This window comes from Pezoporus occidentalis, unplaced genomic scaffold (genome assembly GCF_034315485.1).
Source record: "Pezoporus occidentalis ecotype Australia unplaced genomic scaffold, CSIRO_AGI_Poc_V1 ctg48, whole genome shotgun sequence".
Lineage (NCBI taxonomy): Eukaryota > Metazoa > Chordata > Aves > Psittaciformes > Psittacidae > Pezoporus > Pezoporus occidentalis.
This window is the reverse complement of record NW_026915813.1, coordinates 541,647-562,888: the sequence shown is the minus strand read 5'-3', so window position 1 is coordinate 562,888 and position 21,242 is coordinate 541,647. Positions and strand designations below refer to the sequence as shown.

General features: G+C 37.7%; 1 protein-coding gene across 7 annotated transcripts in view; it reads right to left on the bottom strand.

Annotated features, from left to right (window-relative positions):
- Positions 1-21,242, bottom strand: part of CUNH4orf50 (chromosome unknown C4orf50 homolog) — a 37,630-nt gene that overhangs the window by 4,767 nt on the left and 11,621 nt on the right. For 4 of the 7 annotated variants that reach the window (XM_062636336.1, XM_062636334.1, XM_062636339.1 and 1 more), the window contains exons 6-13: positions 20,637-20,761; positions 18,055-20,256; positions 17,204-17,305; positions 15,372-15,518; positions 11,311-11,487; positions 9,179-9,235; positions 8,621-8,803; positions 219-458 (exon numbers count right to left, since the gene is read on the bottom strand). In XM_062636336.1, the coding sequence (XP_062492320.1) occupies positions 219-458; positions 8,621-8,803; positions 9,179-9,235; positions 11,311-11,487; positions 15,372-15,518; positions 17,204-17,305; positions 18,055-20,256; positions 20,637-20,761 (3,233 nt within the window). The remainder of the gene's footprint in view (positions 1-218; positions 459-8,620; positions 8,804-9,178; positions 9,236-11,310; positions 11,488-15,371; positions 15,519-17,203; positions 17,306-18,054; positions 20,257-20,636; positions 20,762-21,242) is intronic. The other 3 variants (XM_062636341.1, XM_062636338.1, XM_062636340.1) reach the window with 3 other exon arrangements.

The following is a 21,242-nucleotide window of genomic DNA, read 5'->3' as shown; positions in this document are numbered from 1 at the left end:
TATTTTTACAAGCCCCAAGCCATTCCTAAACAATGGGGAAGAAAATGAATTATGAATGCATTTGGAAATTAAAGCACGAAGCTTTTACTGTCATCAGCTTGTTTAAACTAACAATCAACTCTGCAGCTCTGGAAACAATCACTGAAATATATACATGATCCACAAAATGACTGCCAAATATAATAGATTTCACTAAACTAAAACCAATTTCTACTGACCTGGCAGTTTTTGCGATGGTTTTGTCTTAGCTCTCGATGCAAGGCTATGATCCTCTCTGGGCTTGTTAACTTTACAGAACCAGCATACACATCTGAAGTGAAATGAGAGCTGTGGATGCTATCCACCTCTTGCTGAGAGTTTGCAGGTATTGATCGTGTCATCCCATTCACTTTGACATATGTCTCGTGATCCTCTGGCTGTCCATGGGCCTGTGACTTATCTGTGGAAGAAGGCAGCATCTGCAAGAGAAAATAGCATTTTAAGAAATCCAAGTTAAGTGAAGCTCTCCAATGCTGTTTATTTTGGAATAGTAGAAGCCACTTGAATAAATTCATAGCAATAAGTGTTCATAGAGATTAAATATAAATAAACTACCAAAATAAGAAAAAAAAGATATTATACCATTTTTTTTAAATGTGAAGCATTCCTGCATCTGTCTAAAAAGGAATCCTGTATTCATCAACTCTTCCCCCACCAAAAAAAAAGATATCTCTAAGCCTTAACTACAGCTAAACTTTGCATCTGGATATTAAGAAAACTTAGATAAAAATATAGAAAAAAAATGTAATTTAAAAAATTGGCAAATTTTAGGTCTCCTCATGAAGAATCTCAAAATTTCTAACATGATTCTTTCACACATATATTCTCACATTCCACACTAAACAACAGATTTAGGTTTTTCTGCTTAGGAATGCTCAGGAAAGTGAAGCTGAATGGTCTTCAAAAGTATATTAATTCAACTGCATGAACTCTCATACACACCGTTCTATTCTGAATCAACATAATATTAAATTCAGTTGATCTTATTTCACCTCCAAAACAACTTTAGCACCACAACAAACATTATCCTTGAATAGCTTCATTGAACCCAAGCCAAATTTAGAGAGAAATGGCAGCTGTTTAATTAGGCAGCTTTTTATAGCAGTTGAAAGCAGGAAAAGAAGATCTACGTGAATGACTATCACAGGACAGTATCATTTTATCATCCTGTTACAAATTTATTAAAGCCATAGGATCAGTGTTACATTATTTTGCATGTAGGGTTACATAATTGCACAGAAAAACAAATTTAAGATTGTTAACTATAGTTTCAGCCTTTGGGGTTTTAAAAAGAGTTCTTTATTTCTTTTCCAAATTAATACATCTCGTTAGAGTTATCACCTCATTGCCATTAGTTCTCTTGCAAAAACTCCAAAAATGCAAATTCTATAAATATGCCAGGGCAGGAATGGTTACTTAAAATAAAAGAGATTTTACTTAAAATAATATATTTGGTTTGCTCTGTACATCTTTAATGAGCATTAGCTACATCGCTTGTGTCCTTTAAAAAGAAATAGAGAATTCTGAAATGCAATAGTGCTGTGAGAATGCTCTGAGACGACATCTGCTCCACCCCACCCCCCAAAAAAAAGATGAACATTTATTGACAAGCTCATGTATCAAAATATAACTATTACAGCATGAAGAAGAATGTGGAGTGTGTAAGCTGTTGCCATTGTCAAGAGAAGAAGTTTCACCATCCTGCAGGTTTGATCACTGTGGAGCTTCATGAGAAACATGCTGCTTGCAGGAAGAGCAACTCCAACACAAGGGTTAGAGGTATCAGTGTAGAGGTATCAGTGGTGCTTTACCATTCCATAGCTTTTGAGGTGACACTGAGTCCCAGCTGTTGAAATATACAAGGTAGGCAGACCTGAAAAAGCTCATCACTCTCATCTCTTGCTTGCAAAGCAGCCCTCAGAGCTCATGGGCTCCTTGGAATACATGTCCTGTGATTCTTAAGTACACCAACACACTGGTATTCAGCTTGCAGGGTCAGGAGGGTGGGCCATGCCTGTCCATATCTAGACCTAGTGTGCTGCAGGACAGACCCTTTCCGAAGGATACACCATGTAAGAAAACGTGAGTGGTAAACACAAGTGAAGACTACTGCCTTTGATACTATTTTGCCTTCAGTTATTGGCTCCCCACCATGAGAAGAGGGAACCAATGCTGCTGAATTTTGGCCATTGGCTCTGTTAAAGTACCAAACACAAGCATGTTTGGCCAGCTGAGACACTCCCCAGGAGCAGCTACCACCTGGACCACTCACTTCAGGGTGAACAGGCCAGGGAACAAGATGGTAACATCCCGGAACTGAAGGACCACTCATACTGAACAGCTTTGTGCACATAATTTAGATTGCTGCTCTTCTCTAAAAGAATTACTTTCCCTACACTGATTAAAGTAGGAGCCTGTGACACTGTCTGGATACAGCATTTACTTGGGTAGGGTGGCATGAATACCCTATCATATCCTAACATTACAGGCATAGATAGATCAGTTGGAAAGCAAAAGCTATACATTTGGATGTTCCTCTATAAACGCAGGAGCCAAAGGCAGCTTCCGAAGTCCTTGATTTCTAACCAAGGTTAGAAGTGCAGTATCTCTCCCCAGCACTCACAAAAAATGCTGGCTGGCTGAAAGCAATGGAGAGGTTACAAAGGGCAGCCTTGAAATGTTTTGAGGCATGAAGAGATTGGATCTAAAAATATTGGATGAGAATTTCCTCACTGTAGGAAGCACGGTTAGAGGCATCCCTGGTGATAGATGAGAGTTAGCAGGAGCAGAACAAGTTCTGGAGCTCAGTGACCCATGCAAAGACAATTCACTGTCCTCTTCATAGGAAGGAGAGCTGGTAAATCTACCACAAAAAACAGCGCCACAAATCAAAGCTGTGGCACATTTCATTTCTAGAAAGATAGCATCCTTGCAGGGCCTTTCCTTCAACTGTTCAACTCACAAATATCTTTGCCTCTTGGGATCACTGAGTTCTGCTGCAGCTAACTTAGTGAAACTCAGTAGAAAGGTGGGTTAATGCAAAACCGGATGAGTGAAGCTGCTACTACACTGCTGAAGTTTCCACAGTATGGTCTGCACTATATTTGACAGCTGGCATGATTCTCTCAAAAGAGCTTGTCTTCAGTGTTTCATAAGACTCTAGAAAGGATTGACATTAAAAACAAAAACCAGCACCTTCATCCAATATTACAAAAATAAAAAAAACCCAACAGTGGTGTCAGAGATAAGAATAAAATGCTAAAATATCTGTATTATTTATGTAGTCAGGAAACAGATCTAAACCTTTGTCAACCAGGTCCAATTTTACTTTAAAATGACACTAACCTTGAACATGCGTCACCTCCTCAGCCACCACGAATTCTTGAGATACCCTCTCTACAAACAACCATTTACATAATGACTGAATAGCTTTAGCAGTTATTTCACTGGAAAGGCCAGGCTGCCCTTAACTGGTTTTAATCCATAATTTATACCCCTCAATATTTTTTAGTAATCTTTCTGAAGGTCAAAACTGATATACATGTCTCAGCAAAGTCTTTTAGCCTTCTTTAAAAAAATTACTGAATAATAACTGCCATCTCCTCTCTTTCATCCCCTTGGAATTACAATTATTTAAGCCACATTTTCTGTAATGTCAGAAAAAGAGGCTCCTTCCTGCAGAAAAGCTTTGTCTTGAAAGGTTCCTTAGTCTTGATCAGTATTGCCCCCAAATGACTGAAAGTCCAAAGTTCTTCCCTCTCAGGGTGGAACTCATTTGACCAAAGCAAATGACTGGCCCTTATCACAACCAGTGGAGTTCAGCTTCTGTGACTCTTCCTGCCTATCTAAAGCAGATACATAGAATGGGCAGAATACTTCCTTGTAAATACCTCTTTCTCCCTACCAAATATATAGAAATAAACTACCACGGATGTGACTGTCTCAAGTCCAGACATCAAACATGAAATGTATCTCACCCTCAGTGCCAGGAAAGCTTCTGATCTCACCAGCCACACAAATCATTTTAAGAAGAGCATCAGAGACTGTTATTTCAGGCCTCTTTCCTTCAAATATGATTCACAGGGAAGCAGTAAGTGGTTTCATGCAAGGAAATGAGTAGAAATTAAATAAATAAATAAATAGAAAGCATTGTTCTACCAAAAAGCATCTCTGAAGAAATCCCCTGACATAAAGGAGAATTAAGTTATACTGTTCTGCACATTTATTCCCTATTCTGTAGAACAAATAATTCACTACACTGGACACATTCTTTGCCTGGAGCTTTCCATCCATAAAGTTTAAGATGACTCCATGAAAACCAATAAAAAGCAATACCATTTATCCCTGTTTTCCTTGCACAGATTTCCTCTCAGCTCTGAGAAATGAGGGCAGCCATGAGAAATGAGGCCAAACAGCAACAATGGTTTCAGACCCACTATGGAAAGAAAATATAAATCATAGAATCATCATACAATGGTTTGGGTTGGAAGGGACCTTAAAGCATCTAGTTACAACCCCCCTGCCACAGGCAGGAGCACTTTCCATTAGACCAGGTTGCTTAAAGCCCCGTCCCACCTGGCTTTGAACACTTGGAGCCTACTGTTTTGGATTTCTTATTAGTTATCTGGAGCATCTTCTCTTGTTTCCCACTGTTACCAGTCCAAGTAAAGCAGCTGTTGCAAAGTCTAGTCACAGTCCTTTTTGTTAGCTCTTTACTGAACATGAATATCTAATGTCATTTGATGAATGCTGTCATATGTCTTTTCCACTGGGAAAGACAGAAAAACAATAACTGTAAATAATGTTCATGAATTAATTCTACAACAGCAAGGAAAAAAGATGAGGCCAAGGGCTTTCCACTGGAAAAAAAAAACAGCATTTAAAAAAAGATGATTAAAATGGGACATGATAAAGGGCTAAAAATGTCCACATACTCTGTGTCTGACATTGGGCATGTTAAACTCAGCTGTGGCACTGTGCTGAGTGCCATGAGCACCTGCTGGAGGCAGCCCTTACCCATGGGTTGTGTCCTCTTCAGACAAATGCATTTCATTTTCCAAACACAAAATAAGACAAGGGGTTTTAACCATTTCAGTTGCCTAAATTCATTATTGCTCCACTACAAGGGGATCTAACGGTTTCTCTGTTTAGGTCTTTTAAAGGAAAACATATGACAAAGGTTTGGAAGTTAACTTATGCCTCCAAAAATTTCAGATCCATATTAGACATAAATTGTCATTTGTACGGCTCCCCAAAATACTATTTCTTTCAAAACTTAGTCATCTTTTCTTTACCATCCTGCACACAATTTTTGCTTGGTGTTTCTTCTGAATGAGAAAGAATTGAAATAAAACCCCTTCTGTGCAATTGTATGTGTTTATTATAATAAATAAAACTAAAATTAAATTACACTAGATTATGCTATTAAACTAAATTATAAATAAACAGCTTCATGGTGTACAGTTTTATGGTGAAGAAATGTCATTTAAAATCTAGTCCTCTTCACAGGGACTAGGAAAGAACATTAAGAGAAGGAAAACTGACTTTCTTTTCTGAGCACATTACTCTAATGTATATCTGGCCTCAGAGAAGAGTACCCTGCTGGAAAAAAATCATGAGGTACTACATGATTCAAGCTTTTATTTCTCATTCAAAAACATTTGAATGTAACACTGGGCTATGAAAATAACCATGAATGACAGAACTCAAAATGTTTGCTGTTCACCTAAACTGAATTGATTTGAAGTCTTGAGTTAGTGCAAATCAGCAAAATGAAGCCATTGGGACAACAGTGATTTATTGTGTCTGAGAACAGTCTTCAAAAGTGAACCTGAAGTCTGAAGAGAGGCTCAAAGATGATCAGTTTTTCATGACACTGTCTTCATGGTTTAGTATTTTAACTGGGGTGAGGATTAGGAAAAAAACACTTCTGGCAAACAGAAGGGAATAAACAGCCATCCACTGTGTCCTGAATAAGCCAAAAACTGAAGTTCACTTTTGTCTATAAGCATGAGTAATTTGCTGAAGCCCATAAGCCCTCTACTGAAGCTGGAGCTCCCTAGCACACAGCTCTATCCTCTCTATATGTAATTCCATGTAAAGATGGAAAGAGTTCTTGAAAGAATTTTAAAACTTATTTTCCTCTGAGAATCAGACACAAAGTTTTTTATTGAGCTACAATAGGCCAGGCACTGAATTGAATACAGAGTCCCCTTTCCCTTCAAAGGGCTCTGGGGATCAGCCCTTCATGCATCACTGCAAACTTTCAGTTGAAATTCATCAGTTACCCAAAGCAAGCAGGTCTGCTGCCAATGTGTGACAGGCTTCCATTTGTCACTGGGTCCAGAAATGAAAAAAACCAATTGCAAATCTTTAATTAAAGAAAGAAAAAGGCCCCCACCTCCACAGCATCAATCCACCAGGTTTTCTCTAGAAGTGTTCAAATGTTAGGAATGATTTAGAAGTGAAAAACTGAGGGGGAGGAAGGAATGAGCTTTCAAAGGAGTTTGATGTAAGCAAAAGCTGGGCATAGCTCTGGAATATTAGATGTGAAGTCCAGTGAGAACAGAGTTGAAACACAAAAAAAACTTGAACACTCAAAGATGAAAAGCCGGTTCAGTTTAACATACGTCTACAGAGTTCGGTACAGGATTTTTAAAACCAAATGACTATATCACAGGAATAAGAAGTAGACTCTCTTCTTTTTGACTGTAACCATTATTTATTAAATTAACAGTAGTGACACTTGGACATTTTCTCATCAAAATGTTTTCCATTGGAAAACTGATCCATGGAAACCTAATTTTTTCATGGGAACATAAAGATTTGCCTTAGCAGGAAAGTATTCCCCTGTTACACATGGAATTAATTACCACAGACCAGAATGGTCTAAAACTCAGTGTCAAGGCGTCCAGCAAGAGCCAGTCTGTTCTCTGCCTGATCAGAAAAAGCAGGCTTGAACACCAGCATGCCTGAACCCGAGTGAGACCTCTGACCACTGCAGTGCTGGAAACTATGGGATGGAGTTTGTGCTCCACTTAGTATGAATAAACAGATATTTATTGAATGTGAGGCTCCTACATTGCAGATGAACTCACTGGCCATCAGAACATAGATTCAATCTAATTCTCTCCTGTTGGAGCTGCTAGGTTTTGTGTTAAGGGAGACAGTGTGAGTGTATGTCATATTTTGATATTTACAGTCTTGGGAAGCTTTACACTAATACTCATTTATCACAGTGATGTCTGAGAAAATGTCTGAGGCAGTGAAATATTATCTCCCTTCTGACATATGAGTTACTGACTACTGTCACATAAAGCATTCTCAGTGTGAGCTTGGGTGAAACAGCGGTGGGCCCAGACCTGCCATATTCAGACACAGCCAGACACAGAATCCTGTCCCATCCTGCAACCAGGAATCAATCTACCTTTTCCTTAAAATGTAATTACATTATTTCTTGCCACAGAAAGAAATGCGACTGAATGACAGCTTGCAACACTTAATAACACTAGAAGAAAAAACTTCTTCAGTGGTAGAGAATGCCACTCTTGTGCAAAAATGTAAAATAATCAGAAAAATAATCCTGCGGATATGCTATACTGTATTCTGAGCATCTTCTGCTGATGAAAAAGATGACAGTCTCATTAAACTGTGCCAGTGTCATTTTTATGTAGTCATTTTGCAGTGCATTTTGTTAGCTGAAGTACAAAGCATAGCACAAAGCTACGTTCTGTGTTCTGCTGTAGCAGGCAGCCACTTTTCCAATACAAATGTGTAGCACAAGATTTCCCCCCCCCCCTTCTAACTAGCAAGTTTCTATATGCGTATTCTTGAGACAAACATTAACAAATATTGTTTGGGTATTTTTACAGGCTTTGTTTAAAATAATAAGAAAGGGAAAATTAAAGGGGGGGTGGGGAGAAGCTTGTTGGAAATTTACTGAAGTACTGCAATGGAATTCCTGCTTCTGCAGGTTGCCAGATTCAGATTCCTCTCCTTCAGAATGCCTTCAAGTAGGTGCTACTCCAAAAACATGAAGTATATTTCTAGCACCCAAGCTATTAATGACAATGTTGAACAGAACCAGGTATGCAGCAGAATGAATCCTTCTGGATCCACTTTCATCTTCCCAACAAAACACAAGTAGCTAACTCCCTTTTGAATCTGAATGTCCACTGAGCTGACTTAAATCTTAAAATGATTCATTGTAGGCTTTTTTTTTTTTTTAAATTCTGATTTCTACACAGTGCAGGAAGAAAACACAAAATTATTGATATTTAAAGTGGAATTGAATATTTGCTGCATTATCCAATAGGATACCTCATCAAAATAACAGGAAAGTGTTTCTGCAGGGAGCACTGACACACTTTGTAATGAACTCCCGATCTAAATCCTGATCTAAACAGAAGCAAAGCAGCCAACTCCATGGACTTATTTGAAGCAATACTTTAGCACTTATTATAAATATGTTTTATAACTCAGTTTTCACCCACAGAGTCTCACTAAACACTTAAAAAGATAATCAGTAACTTAGTACTATAGTAGAAATGGGAGGATCCTCCAAGGAAGTACAAACACTTACCTCTTGGTCATAAACTGATGTAAAAGCAACTGTGTACTCCTCCAGGGCCACGTCATTCACCAAGTTTTTCACCTCTTCATCAAAGGCAGGGTTAATAATTCCTTGCCTGTGAAATTCACCATTCATCCTTGTGATGAAGCTGTTCCTTTCCAGGCACTTTCGGGTGAGGCAAGCCAGCTTAGCCTATGTGGCATGGACACATATACACTGATTTCATTCCCTGTTCTGGCTACAAGTTTACATTTTGTGTCTGACCTGCAATTTCATATATTTTGACCTAAAGATACAGATTACAGTCCTATGTGTCTAAGCCATTAGATGCCTCTGCACCTTGCACACAGATAAACTGGAAAGAGAAGTTCCTTTTCCTTGTGCAAGGCCCCCTTTCGATAAGCTGAAGGGTACCCAAGGCAATAATGTCAGCAAGCTCTTGCTTAAAGCCTAAAGACCATTAGCAAACAGCTAGTTCAGGGGCAGGTACATGCACAGAAAGAAGTCTGTAAGCAGAGGATAAACTACGGTGTAGGTCCTTCATCTGCTTTCAGGAGAATACAGTACCTTCAGAGGAGCTAGTGTCAACTTCATTTCAGATTTTCTCTTCTGAAGTTCTTTTTCCTGAAAGTTTGGAAAACATTCTGCATTAATTTATTCAATAGCCACTTTGAAACGGTGTAGCAGGTTTTGGTGTTTGTTTTAGTCCCAACTTTGAAGTGTACACTTTGCATTCTTGTGTGATCCTGCATCACAAACAAGGTGAAGCAGCGTAAGGAGTTGGTTGTACACAGATAGGCCCTGGGACACAAGCACTACCCTACTAGCATTAATGTTGATTTATGTATTAATAAAGGCTTTTGTATGTTTTCAGATGGAGCCCTATATCAGTGGGGTTATTTCGTCAAAGCAGCATCACATTAAAGACATGGTATCCTTCATTGTGCACTCATGTTCCCATTTACTCTATGAAACTTTTAAAATCCACTTTTGGGGAAAATCTTCCCTCTTATAATCTAAATTACATTGTAGAATGAGAGAAACAAGGAGGAATTTTTGTCATGCATATTCCATGGCAGGCCCTGAAAAGTGAACATCAACAACTTCCTACACTGACACAAGCAGTGCATGACGTCTATTAGGACATAAACCAGATGACCTAGTTTGTACCTGAGGATTAAAATAGTTATTATTCTGCTTTCTGATTATGTAGAAAAAAATACAATACCCCACCAGGTAAAATTCACTTCTATTACATATTATTTGCCATTATTATTATTAAGTATTATTTGGCAAAAAAGTACAAATTCTTTTGCATTAATTTTGCTTGACAGTTTGTATTTCTATAAAGCCTACAGTAGATATATGCATCAGAAAAAGACTTCTTTTACGAAAGTTCAATTATGCTGAAAAAGGTTCCATGGTCCTCAGCTAATAACCTGTGGGCTTGGGAAGAAACAGAGTAGATAGGACAGGGGAGACATGTCTGTACACTGCACTAGCACTGGGAGAAAAAAGCTTAGCAGTAGGTCTCTGCACTGGGGAAATTCAATTCTCGATATATGGAGCAAAACATTTTGTTAATGCAATAGAGTAATTCGAAGTTGCCCATTTATATGGATAGAACATCTCACCTTTTACTAACCTACCAACTGATATGCACCATCCATCACTACAGGCACCAGACACTATCAAAAAAAGTTTATTTTACCACCCCTATTCTGCTAAGAGGTGTCAGTGTCTGAGAAAAGCCACTAACCCTCTGTACAGGACTGGTTAGAGCAAATCACAGCATTTGACAAGGCTAGGAAAAAAAACGAAAACAAATCCAAAACCAGCAAAACTGTAGAACATGTGGAAGAATACCATTGAGAAAATGCCATTTACTAGTTGTTTCAGATTATGATGGGAAATTCCAGTTTGGCTCACACTGTAACTATCATCTCTTTTTCAAAACTAGTTTCTAAACACATCATAGAAAACAAAATCTAAGGGGAAAAGGCCCTAGCAGGACTTTTTTCCCACCTGAGTTCAGTATTTATATTCATACTGAGAGCAGTAACCTGCTGTCACACAGTAAAGCAGTAGCTTAGCAAATGTTAATGTCTGTACTTGCTCTGGTTTGCTATGTGAAATGTAATGCACAAGTATAAAAACTGCTAATGTAAGTATATTTGTGTATATATGGGAGCTCTCACCAGAATAACTATGTAAATTAATAGAAAAACAAACTACACACCTGAGAATGTGCAATCCTAGCAGCTGGATCAAAAAGTTGGGAAAAGAAATCCATCAAAGCTCTATCACTAATTCAGTGTGTTTCCTAACCAGATATAGTGCAACAAGAGAGCTGGGAATGTTAAAAATCCTGACAATTTAAGCCAAGGAGGTGGCTCTGTAAAGAATTTCAGCACCACTTCACTTGCATTACACTATGGGGATTATAGCAGAGACTGGCAGCAACTTCTATTGTAGGGTATCATCTTTCCGTAACATTGACCACTCAGGCAATTTACATCTCTTTATTTCTCTCAAGTCAGGAGTACTTTCATATGCCTGGAAACCATTTAATTATCCTCAGACTCATTCCCAGGAAAGACTATTTTGGTTCCCTCCTTAGAGAGGAAAGAGGTAGAATCTAAAGGCTAAACTCATATTTATCCACCCACTTAAGCACACAGAAAACAGGTTTAAGGTACCTTTTGACATAGCTGAGCCTGAAGGAGTTCCACTTCATTCTGCAAGTCATGACACTGATTTTCTAATGTAGCCTGGTCCCTGAGCTGGGCTTTCAAGGTCAGAACTTGCTGCTGTAATCTCTTGTTGGCTATTTTATTCTCCTCTATTTCCTGGGCATCTTTCACAGTGTACACAGACTAGAGAGCGAATGCACAGATTTTTAGATTAAATGTACAGAACAAGGAAAATAATCATGTTTCAGAGCAGAAAACTTCTCAATCAATATTGAGGACCTACCTTGGACATGAAAAAAATAATCTGATATAAAACATATGACTTCAAACCTTCATAAGTATATTAGCACTAATACCTTGCACTAATCTTAAAACTGTTTATGAGCAAGGAGTTCTTGGTCCCCTGTGAGAGCAGACACAGGACTGGGATTTTCTTCACACAGTGAGTAAGCAGAGTGCTCAGATGTCCCCAGTCTCCTGCTACAAACTCATATATAGCAAGCCCCTTGTTTTTCTACATATATTTAACTCAGAGAACAAATTCCATTTAATCAGTTATGTTTTTCTTTTGGAAGATTATTAATAAAACTAATCAGATTTTAAGTATAAATTTCAACAATATTTTAAAAGAAAAGTTTCATTACAATAAAATGTAGTAATGATGTTATAGGACAAGTGGAAGGAGGAGTTTCTGAATGTAATTCCCTCTCTCACTGTCCAATTCTTTTTTCTTTCAATTTTATGCACTTGGATTGAAAGGATTAGTGAGAGCTTTAGATTGGCAGTGAGCGGCATAAAATCAGCACCTACAAGTGACACTGTCAGATTAAACAATAGATCAAGAATCTAAGGAAAATCTGAGACTGAAGAAAGTCTTGTGAAAAACATTTATGCTATTGTGAACTTATATTAACAAAATACTGAGCTGAAACACACACCTACTCAAGAGTTCTGATAACAAAATAAGCAAGTCTAAAAGATTAAGCATCTTAAGTGATTAAAGCTAAAAATTCTAGTCGGACCTGTGACATACTGCAGTAAAACCGTGTCACCTTCTGAGAAAACATGCAGAAGATGCTTTGATTTCAATGGTTCCTAGTTGTCCTGGTTTCATCTGGATAGAGTTAACCTTTTTCCTAGTAGCTGGTGCAGTGCTGTGTTTTCAGCTTTAGTCTGAGAACAGCGCTGATAACACACCATGTTTTAGTTGTTGAATGGTGTTTACTCTGGTCATGGACTTTTCAGTCTATCATGCTCTGGCAGTGAGGAGCAGCACAAAAAGCTGGGAGAGAGCAGAGACAGGACACCCGACCCAAGAGGGTATTCCATACCACAGCACATCATGCCCAGTATATAAACTGGAGGAAGTTGGCTGGAAAGGGCTGATTGCTGCTTGGGAAGGGCTGGGTATAACCCGGTGTGGGGTGAGCAATTGTATTGTGCATCACTGTTGGTTTGGGGTTGTTTTGGGTTGGTTTGTTTTTTGGAGGGGGAGGGTGTTATTCCTTTCTCTCTATTTCCTATTATTATTACTATTATTATTATACTTCATTTTAATTATTTATCTGTTCTTATCTCAACCCTTGTCTTTTTTTACCTTTTTCCCCTTTTTCCCCTTTTTTACCTTTTTCCTTCCCATCCCACTGGGAGTGAGGCGAGTGACTGAGGGGCTGCGCAATACTTAGCTGCTGGCTGGGCTTAAACTGTGCCACTAACTCTGATACAACTAATAGTCTGCTGTGATGCACAACACCACAGTTAAATTTTCCTTTGCTTTCTGACAGCCTTTCTGACTTTGACACTTGTGGTGATTACAAAATACTGAAGGCACCATTTCATGGAAAATCACCAACTGAAGTGATAGACCACGTTACAACACATTGTTACAGAACAGCTAAAAACAGAAATATGACATTTTCCTACTGCTCTTCCTAATGAAGAAAGCCCTCTATGCGCAGCATTCCAGGAAGTCATTCATGTTTGTCCCAAACTTTTTGGCTCCCTCTTGTGTTAAAAGAACAATAGCGACTGTTGGACACATTAAGATTGATTAGACAAGGGCTGCAAAAACCTGAGGACAAGTCCAAGACATGGTATTTTTCCTCATCTTCTTTCTACACAAAAAGTATGTAAAATAAAAAAAGGAAACATTCCTTAACTGAAGATCTTCATGGAAAAAGTAGTGGAAAGATTAAAAAAATTGATTAAAGATTAAAGGCAAACTTAAAACACATCAGTTCTGAAAGACCTTAGGTTCTAGGTCTAGAGTGCTTGCATCTTCAGTTATTCATATCAGTCAAGCATCGCAGACAGCAATCTTCCAGATAATAGAGCTTAGAATAGGAAAAAGCATAAATTATTGTGATTTACTGTATCAGTTTAATAGCCTCTTGGGGTGAAACGCATTACTGGACAATGTGGCAACTAACTAAAATAGCAGTATCACCAGTCTAAAATTGCCCTCAGGAAGGAAAATGATGCTAGAAAAGTAGATTCTGATAATCATTGTGCCAAAAAGTCCTTTTTTTAAAAAAATCTAGAAAAACTTCTGTCATGTCTCAAGAATTTCACACAAACCCACTATTGATAATTTGGTGCATATTAAAGAATTTATTTTAAAAGAGAATTCCTGAAATACATGACCTTTGTTAAAATATATCTACTCTGTTTTCTATCTGTGCTGTTTGCTTAATTGTGGCAATGAAATCAATATCATTTGATTAGGACATAACAGACTTGAGTCATGCAGATAATTAGTTGTGCCATCAAATAGTGTAACCGAAGGATGCACCCAGTTCTGTGACGTACATACACTGTGATTTTGACCCTGGAATGAGACACATGTATTCAACTATTTGTCATTAACATTAAAGCAAGTAATGAAATCATATTGAGAAGTCAGATCTAAATCAAACCACATCAGAATATGGCATAAATATATACTACTGATCAATAAGCACCAACATGAGAAGTTCAGTTATTGGAGGGATTTAAAAGTGGGTTTGTGTGTGAGGTTTTTTTGTTTGCCTGGTTTTTTTTTTTTGTGGTTTTGTTTTTCTTTGGGGGGTGGGGTAGGGGGTGTTTTTTGTTTGTTTCAGAAGAAAGGCTGACTTATGTTTTTTCCAGTATAAAAACACTGTCAAGGAGGATGAATTTTATGCCAATATAGATCATCAAAATAATTAACATCCTACTACAATGACCAATAAAATAAGCAATAATTGCCACAGCCTGTCTCCACACAAAAGGGTTAAAGTTCCATTGCTCAAAACTGTCCCCCTAAAGCTTAAGTGTTAGCTTAAGCAAAACCCTATGACACACTTCCATTCATTTTCAAACAATCTGTCTGGGAGTTTCTTCATCTTACGTGAAATAGTTCAATGCATTGTTCTAATGACGTGAAAAATCTGTGCTTCATTTTCAATTAACATTCAGAATTCAGTTGTCATGTCAGCACATAGTGACACTTAGGGTGTACAAAGTTATATGATATAACTGCAAAGGATTTGCAGGTGACCAACTACGCCCTCACTAGGAATGCCCTAAGGCATTTAAATGAGAGAAAGAGTGAACTGAGCCCAGAATCTTTAAATTTTCCAGATTTTGCTTTTATTTTCTTCCAAAGCCATATCTATCTAATCTGTTCAAACTGAACTTGCAAATATTATAGGTTGCTACAAAATTGCTTTTCCAGCTGATGAAAGCTGCATGTTTCTTCCTTGCAGTTTTCCTGCTACAGAGGACAGACCTTCAACGCCTTTCATTAAGCCCACCTGAAAATCCAAGCCTCAGAAAATTACTCTGGCTAAAGAAAGCAGGACAAGAATCCTCTTACAAATAAATGAAGGTGTCTATAATGCTCAAGCACAGCTCAGACTTTGGACTATCCAGTAGACAGATGGCCTACCTTGCATAGTATCTGTTCACTTTCAAGTTTATAGCTCCAGTGGTTCTAGGTGCTCTATACTTGCTTCAAATCTATTGCCAATAGCAACAAAGGGTATCTCTGCATCCAAGACACTCCCTCCCAAGGAATATGTTTTTCTCTATTCTGTTTACATACATACCATTAACTTGCAGTGCTGTTTACCAAGCATTTTGTTCCCAGATTCTTGTTTAAGATGGTCTAATTCTGAGAGAGTCCGTGTCAAACGAGTTCTGACCTCTTCGTATCTTGTTTCAGCAAAGCCAAGTTCTCTGTACCACCTTTGAGCCTAATGGGAAGAATAAAAAAGCAAAACTACTAAGTATAATTAACAGTGATATCATTTTTCAATAATAGCTTATGACCATGGGCTTAAGTCTGATCTCCACATCACAAGATTTAAGTTATTGTAAATTGATTAAAATAAATGGGATTACATAATTCACTACAATCTTATTACAAGAAATAAGTAATACTTCTAAGTGCTATAGAAACCTAACTAACTAGAGCTATGCAGAAAAATAGACTAATTTTTAAGTTGACTTCTAAATTTGAAGTTACCTTGAGTATTCTGAATAAAGTTAAAAAAAATTAAATGCAAGGGTGATGCACTCGCACTCTCAGAGATTACATCTTTGGAAGCACTCAGAGCAAATGGAAAGTAAGATTTATCAGCTGGGGGAGAGGGGGAATCTTCCTAAGAAATGTCAAAAAAGAAAAATGCAAAGGAGGAAAATAAAAAACCCCACAACCTTCCATATGTTCACCTCTACATTTTTCCTAGAATGCATTTTCTCCACTTTACACATTTTCTGTATATCTGTATATCAATAGATCACCTGGTTGCCTGACAGTGAGGTCTTTCCTTTATATGATAGATAATTTCTTCCCTCTTCTGAAAGCAAAGGTTTTGCATTCTTTTAAGTAAACTGAGGAAGATGTAACACACAACTTCCTTGGAACACACAAAAAGATTAGAAAGGACCCAAGTTAAAAAGATTTTTTAAAATAAGCAAAATTTCAAATGACCTTTTCATGTTCAAATTACAAGGTCAGACGGCCTTACCTAAACATCCATCAGTTATCCAAATCCACCCCTTCATTCTAATTGCCTCACCTGGGAAAGCCTTATAAAGCATCTGTCAAAGACCAGCCATTTTGTACACCCACTGTGTTGAAGTCTACTGCTCTTTTACATATTGAACACACTTGCTACTGCCAGTTTTTTCCATAGGGAATCTGAGCAATGCCTGCTATTGCATGAAACAACCCCATAAATATACACTTGTCACAAAAGCAATACATTCTGCTTAGACAAGCACAGGGTGGAGATGGTTCAGTGAAATGCAGGAATGTGAAAGTTACTGCATTTGTAGAGGCACAACACTGAAAGCTTCCTCAGATGGTATCAAAACTGCAGAGCTGCTTTACACAGGCACAGAACTAGCCATCCAAACAAGTCTCCACGTAGATGGTGCTGGACTTCATGTTTACTACAAAGAGGTTGAGAGAAGGGGCAGTGTGTGTGCTTTGCACCATCACTGGGGATAGTGAGATGCCTTGATAGTGTCAGATTTTACATCATTTTGGTTCTCATTCAAATACTGCTTTGAATTCAGGTTTCCCATAATCTTCAGTGCTTCTACTCCTCCTTATTCCTAGTGAGGGGGAGGGAAGCAGCCTGCCCAGAGATGGCCACAGCAGATGGTTTGTTCTGTGTGTCTTTATTAAGCTGAGTGCTTTATTAAGCTTTATTAAGCACTCAGCTTCTGTCAAAGAGTGGTGGAGGAATTCAGCTTCACTTGAAGTTCTGGCCAACCGCTAATGATTGTGCAATTCATCACTTAACTGAAAAATCAAAGTGGTACTTTTTGGTTCTGCAAATCAGAGACATCCTTGTTAAATCCTGGCTGAAATAACAGGCATGTAAGAAAACAAGAAAGAAAACAGATTTACACCAGAGCAGGAGATTACCTCTTTTTTTGATTTTTCTAATTCCTTTCGCTGTATTTTTAGATCCTCTTTTGCCTTTTCAACTTGCTCTTTCATCACATTGTAGCTTTCAAACATGCTGCCCTAGATACACAACAGAAAGATGTGACTCCTCTTGCCCATACAGAATGGCATACAGGTTTTTAAAGAGCAGCATATCATTTCTTCCTGAATTACTAAAAACATTTGTATAAAATCAAGATATTAAAGATGAATATTTCCCTGTTGATTGTTCTCAGCTGAAGTAATAATTCTGTTTTAACAAGAACACCGTAATCTTCATAGAAATTCCTCTAAAGGAAAACCAGACAAGAAATTCACTATAAGTAGAGATCCTCTCTTTAGGCATATGCTTCATAAAAAACAAAACAGTAAAAAAAAAAATAGACCCTATCAAATAAAAGCTAGTAAGTGAACATGCGCGCACTTTTTAATAAGATGTGATTGGTTCTTCAACCCTGAATATTTCACCATTGTAACAGAAGTTTGTGGGTTATTTTGCTCTACCAGAGGCTTTTACTTTGGCAGTAAAGTAATTAATTTTTTAAGTGCCTGAACAATGCAATCTTTAAAGAACTATTCTTAACTTTGTAACTTGCAGTATTTATAAATATCACTGTAAAAAACTCAAGTAAAAGGTGCAGAAAAAAATCCAGTATTTTCCTTTTGATTTCAAGGGTAACTACTTTAGTACCTCAGATCTCCAGCACATGGAGGTTAAAACATTTTCTAGATTATAAAGCTAATTTAGTTTTGCCCTCTGAATGACATTTATATTTCCCCCTTTCTTTCAGAGATCTTGCTTGATAACATTCCTCACTGTTATTACTTACCTCTTTTCTGGGATAATAGATTGATGGGTCTACAACCATAACTCCTCCTTCTTCAGTCTGAGTTACACTGCATGCTGTTTCAACTTTCTTTGGCTTAAGATCACATTGTTGACTTTTTTCTCCTAGTCTTATTATCTTTTCGTTTGTTCCCAAGCTTTTATCTTTTCTCAGCTCTTCATAGGTGAAACCCAAATGTGACATTAATTCTTTCAATTTCTTATTTTCTAAAATAAAGTTTGCATTTGCTTTCTGAATTTCATCAAGCTGTTCTGAAGTTTCTTTCCTGATTCTGTCTATTTCTCTTTTCAGTACACAGTTGTCCTCCCGTAGATCAGAAATAGTTTGATAGCAGCTGCTTTTGCACTCTTGAAGTTCTGAAACCAGGGTCCTGTATTTGTCTCGTTCACACTTCACCTCTGCCAAACATCCCAGTAAAGTTTCTTTTTCACTTTCTAAAAGAGATATTCTTTGTAAATAACCCTCTTCCTCTTGGATTAATTCATTATATTTTGCTATATAGTTCTCCTTGTCTTGTAATAATTTACCTATTTCTTTGAAGCATCTGCTTCTTTCTTCTTTCAGATCAGAGAGCATCTGGAAATATCTCATTTTCCTTCCATCCATGGATAAAACACTCCTGGGAAGTTTATTTGAGTCTTTTTCAGAATTCTTATTCTTCTTTTCAACACATGAAAGATTCTTAGAGAAGGTTTCAACAAAAAATGCTCCTGAGCTTACAGTGTTTTCTTCTGATAAGTTATAACATCCACCAGCAACTTCTTTTTCATTAAGCAAATTTTGGAATGAAACAATGTTAGCTTCATCTATGGCTAACATGCACTGAAAATATGCATCCATCTCCTCCTCCAGTGCACGCATCATCTGAGCATATCTCTCATTCTCCTCTTGTAATACACAGACCTTTTTTGAGTAATTTTCATTCTCTTGCATCAGTAGAAATATCCTCTGAGAACACACAGCCACCACCTTCTCCAGTGCACATATTTTCATGTTACATTCACTACCAGCCTCCAGTGGTGACAGGTGACAGAAACACTCATAAAAATTGCTCTCTGTCAGGGACAGCTTGTTTAAGCACACAGCCCTCTCCTGCAGAGGAGAGAACGTGTTTAGCAGGTACCTCTCTTCCTCTGACCAAAAATATTTCTGAGAGTGTGCAAACTGCATGTTTTCAGCCGCTATTTTTTGACATGAGAAATTCTTCTTGTTTGGTTTACATAGTTTCAGGGTCTGGTCTTTTTTTTCTTTCAGGCCAATATTGCTGGAAGGGTTTGTTTGGCGAGTTGGTTTCTGACGTTGCTCTGCTTTCTCCTCCATTTTGATTATGTCTTCTCCATTATATACCCTATTCACATCAGAAACACAGGTTTCTGAGAGATTTCCTTGTTCCTCCATTAGTTTAGGGCTTGCTTCAAAATGCTTCTTTAAGTCTTTAAAAGCAACAGACAAATTTTGTATACCCTGTGAGCCACTTAGGTTGTCTTTGGTTTCTATTCCTTGCTTCCTAGACCTGATCAATTCAGTTTTAAGTAAGACTTTAGAACTTTCCTCAGGAACACAGGTCACCTGTTGTGGTTGGGCTTCCTCATTCTCTATTTCTTCTCCTTTAACTCTCCCTCTGAAGATTTTTTGGTGATGATTTTCATCATCAGCATCTTTATCCAGACATTCAGTTTCACCTATGTTTTTTGACAGAATTTGCTTATTTTCCCAATGTTTTTCCACATTGTATTTTTCTAAAGATGATGTGAAGATTTCACTCAAAGTGCAAGGCATCTTTCCATGAATAAATGCAAAAACTTTGTCAGAAAATCCTCCTTCTGCAACAAGGCAGAAGCCATCAGAGCAAAGACTGGTATTTGCCTCACAGAAATCCAAACTCCTCACTCTCTTCACAGTGGTGACAGCCGATATGTGGTAGCTTTCAGGTTCTAACAAAATAAGCTGGAGCTTCTTCTTCATCAAAGCTTCAACCACAGAAACAGGAAATGTATCTGCTGATAGGTTTATAGCTTGTTCCTTCAACAGAGAAAAATTTTCTTCACCTTTTGTTTCCTTACTTGTCTCATCACCAGTCAAGTTCTCAGAGCGAGGGGGAAGCAGTCTTGCTGCACTTGGAATACATCTGTACAAAGTGAAACTATTTTCTAGAGTACGTGCCCTCTTTGTTCCAAGGGTGACCTGGTAATAGCAAAAGAGGAATGTTTCAAACTCAAAAAATATAAGCTAGGATATATCATTCTATGTCGCTAATCATAATTTATTTCTCACTTCATCCATAAAGTACTTGATTACAGACAGGTAAGAAAATTTCTATATAAAGAGTTTTCAAATTATTTAAAGGTATGCAATCAGAGTAATGATACAAATAAGGTGCAAAAAAACCAAAACAATAACTTTCTTGGTACACACCTACATTCATCTTGAATGACATCTTTAATACCTATAATTTAAAGCTACTTTTATACTGATATAAAAACACCAACTCTTCATTTTCTCTCAAAATTCACAGACTCACTGTGCACAAACGCAGCAAGCATAGAGGTGACTTTTTCACCTACCTGCTCAACCACAGCTAGAGCAGCAGTTTTCGCAAAGGCACTGGAATTGTGTTCTAAAACTGGTAGAAGTTCTTCCGGTAGCTTCTCCATCTGTTTTAACCCGTCATAGCTGCATCCTGGTGTTTCTGTTATGGTAAAACACTGGACAAGTGTAATGCCGTTCCCAGATAGTTACATAATCAAACCCAAAAGCATCTGACCAGATGTTTTGAACAGAAAAGTATTTTAGTGACAGTATACTAAAAAATACCAGAGGCATGTAACACCAATGATGCAGAGAGAGGCACACCATTAAACAAGAAAAAAACTGATAGTGTTTGCCAATTCCAGAGCTTTCACGTTGTTTGGTCTGAAATCTGACTGCTGCACAGCATTCCTAAACACTGCACTTCAGCCATGATATGGGAAGTATCCCCTACTTCCTTATCTCCATAGCTTCTTGAAAGGCCTAAGCCTTCTTGAGAAAGCTCATATCTAAATGCTACTATTATACTGGCAAATGGTTATTGCTCCACTTTCCCAAGATAGAGTTTCCAGATTAGGTTTTTAGAAGCTCTTGTACCTTTTAAGTCATGCATGCCACGTGAATGAAATAATCTTTGCTGA